Source organism: Bison bison, unplaced genomic scaffold (genome assembly GCF_000754665.1).
Source record: "Bison bison bison isolate TAMUID 2011002044 unplaced genomic scaffold, Bison_UMD1.0 scf7180017864249, whole genome shotgun sequence".
Classification (NCBI taxonomy): Eukaryota; Metazoa; Chordata; class Mammalia; order Artiodactyla; family Bovidae; genus Bison; species Bison bison.
This window is the reverse complement of record NW_011494821.1, coordinates 246352-248424: the sequence shown is the minus strand read 5'-3', so window position 1 is coordinate 248424 and position 2073 is coordinate 246352. Positions and strand designations below refer to the sequence as shown.

Genomic DNA, 2073 nt, shown 5'->3' with positions numbered 1-2073 from the left:
GGGCCTCCCGCCGCTCCGGAAAGCCCTCCACGTGATGGTACAGCCAGTCCACCACATCCGAGCCTGGATTGTGGAAGACAGAGAAAGGCCTCAAGTTCTTCTCTCTAGCTTCCACCCCCCTTCCCAGTTTTGGCCTCCTCCTCTTCCTCCCCCACCACCTGCCCAGAGCCCAGCCACACCCAGGAAGGCGTTAGGGATGGTGATCTTGAGCCACATGCGGTCCCGAACTTCCAGTCCCGATTCTGGAGCGGCCATGGCCTTGGTCACAGACGCCATGTCTGTGTGGATAGAGAGACCCCGGCCCTCACAGCCTGATGGAGGACAATCAGGGAGTCAGAGTTAGGACCAAGGCCCATGGAGCAGTGGAGTCACACCACAGCAGGTGGCTTTCCAGGGAGCGAGGATGGGCCGGCGGGCTCACCATCAGGAAGAGAGGATCCAGAGGTGATGGTACTCATGGATGAGGAGCCTGGATAAGCTGGGAAGGTGCCAGTCAGGGCAGCAGAGTGTGAGACCCAGGCAGCAGGGTCGATCGGCTGGATGGGCTCATCTGCAACAGCGAAGGCCACCAGGATGGTCACCTCTCAACCACAGAGAGCCACCCCCATCCCTCCCCGACTCAGACTCCTGTTCCAGCTTCGCCGTACCCCCCTATCGCTCCATTCCCTGTAGCATGGAGGCCAAGAGTACCCACTCCTGCCCTGTCCTCCTAGCTGTAGGACCCCTGAGCATCACTCACTTCGGGGGAGAGTGAAGTAGGCCTGGGGAGAGGGATCCCAGCACTTGGCCACCGTCAGCACAATGGGGCTGTGGGGAAGAGAAGGTCAGTCAAGTGGGGGTAAGGGCAGAGGTCTGAGGAGAGGGGAGGCCTGGAATGAGAATGAGTGAAAGACAGAAAGAGGGAAAGAGGAGAGACCACAGGCACAACTGGGGCTGAGAAAGTGATGGTGAAAGGCTCCACAATAAGGGTGACTAACACAGGCCACTCTTAAAAACATACTGCTGAGTAATTTAAGAGAGAAGACACTGCACGATCCCACTCAGAAAGTCTAAAAACAGGTAAAACTAAAGTGCGTTGTTCAAAGACATGTACATGGCCACTCAAATGAGAGCCAAACAAACTATTGTGGTGACGAACAAAGAATCAAGAGACTGGTTACCTCTGGGAGAATGAGATGGGAGGGACCAGGAAGGGACATTGGAGGGACCCTTTGTGGGTCAGCAAACTTCTAGGTCATGACATAAGTAGTGGGGATAATGGCCACCTGTTCACCCCAGACTCATTACACATTTTTGTTTTATGAACTTTTTGACCAGCTCTATGTTTCCCGACTCTGTATTATGACAAAACCAAAAAAAAAAAAAAGGAAAAAGGCAAAGAAAGAGGACTGAGGACTTGGACCAGCTCACAGGCTCACCCTGGCTTGTGCACGATGTCCCTCAGCACCCGCACCGCATCATCATTGCTCATATTCTCAAAGTTCATGTCGTTCACCTGGCAGGAGGGACAATGGGTCAAAGGCGAGAGGGAGGGGCTGAGAGCGCTGGCCAAGTCAGTGCATGGGCCTGCTCCAGCTCACCTGCAAAAGCATGTCCCCAGGTTCGATGCGCCCATCAGCCGCCACAGCCCCACCTTTCATGATGGAGCCAATGTAGATGCCACCGTCTCCCCTCTCATTGCTCTGGCCCACAATAGAGATGCCCAGGAAATTGTACTTTTCTGTGGAGGGAAGCCAGGTGATGAGAGGAAGCGCTAGCTGCATGCCCCCCAGGGACCCTGGAGACCAGATCCTCCCGGCCCCTCCATACCCATGTTGAGCGTGACTGTGATGATGTTGAGAGACATGGTGGAATCTGTGACACTGCTGAAGGATGAGGCCTGTGGTGGGCAAAGGGGAAGGAGCAGGACTGCCTCTAACACCCCGGGACAAGCCAAGGGATTCCCGGGCCTCGGACTGTCTAGGTCAAGGCCTGAACCCCCAACTTCCCCAAGGGAGGTCCAGCTGACCCACAAGAAGCCCCTCACCCTCTCCAGGCGGGGTGGCCGCTGTTTCCTTCGCCGCCGGTGGCGCT

General features: G+C 56.0%; 1 protein-coding gene across 1 annotated transcript in view; it reads right to left on the bottom strand.

Moving 5' to 3' along the window:
* DVL2 (dishevelled segment polarity protein 2) overlaps positions 1 to 2073 on the bottom strand; it is an 8858-nt gene that overhangs the window by 2059 nt on the left and 4726 nt on the right. The window contains exons 7-14 of the mRNA XM_010847502.1: positions 2027 to 2073; positions 1810 to 1879; positions 1581 to 1720; positions 1419 to 1495; positions 740 to 807; positions 422 to 550; positions 180 to 311; positions 5 to 63 (exon numbers count right to left, since the gene is read on the bottom strand). Of these exons, the coding sequence (XP_010845804.1) occupies positions 5 to 63; positions 180 to 311; positions 422 to 550; positions 740 to 807; positions 1419 to 1495; positions 1581 to 1720; positions 1810 to 1879; positions 2027 to 2073 (722 nt within the window). The remainder of the gene's footprint in view (positions 1 to 4; positions 64 to 179; positions 312 to 421; positions 551 to 739; positions 808 to 1418; positions 1496 to 1580; positions 1721 to 1809; positions 1880 to 2026) is intronic.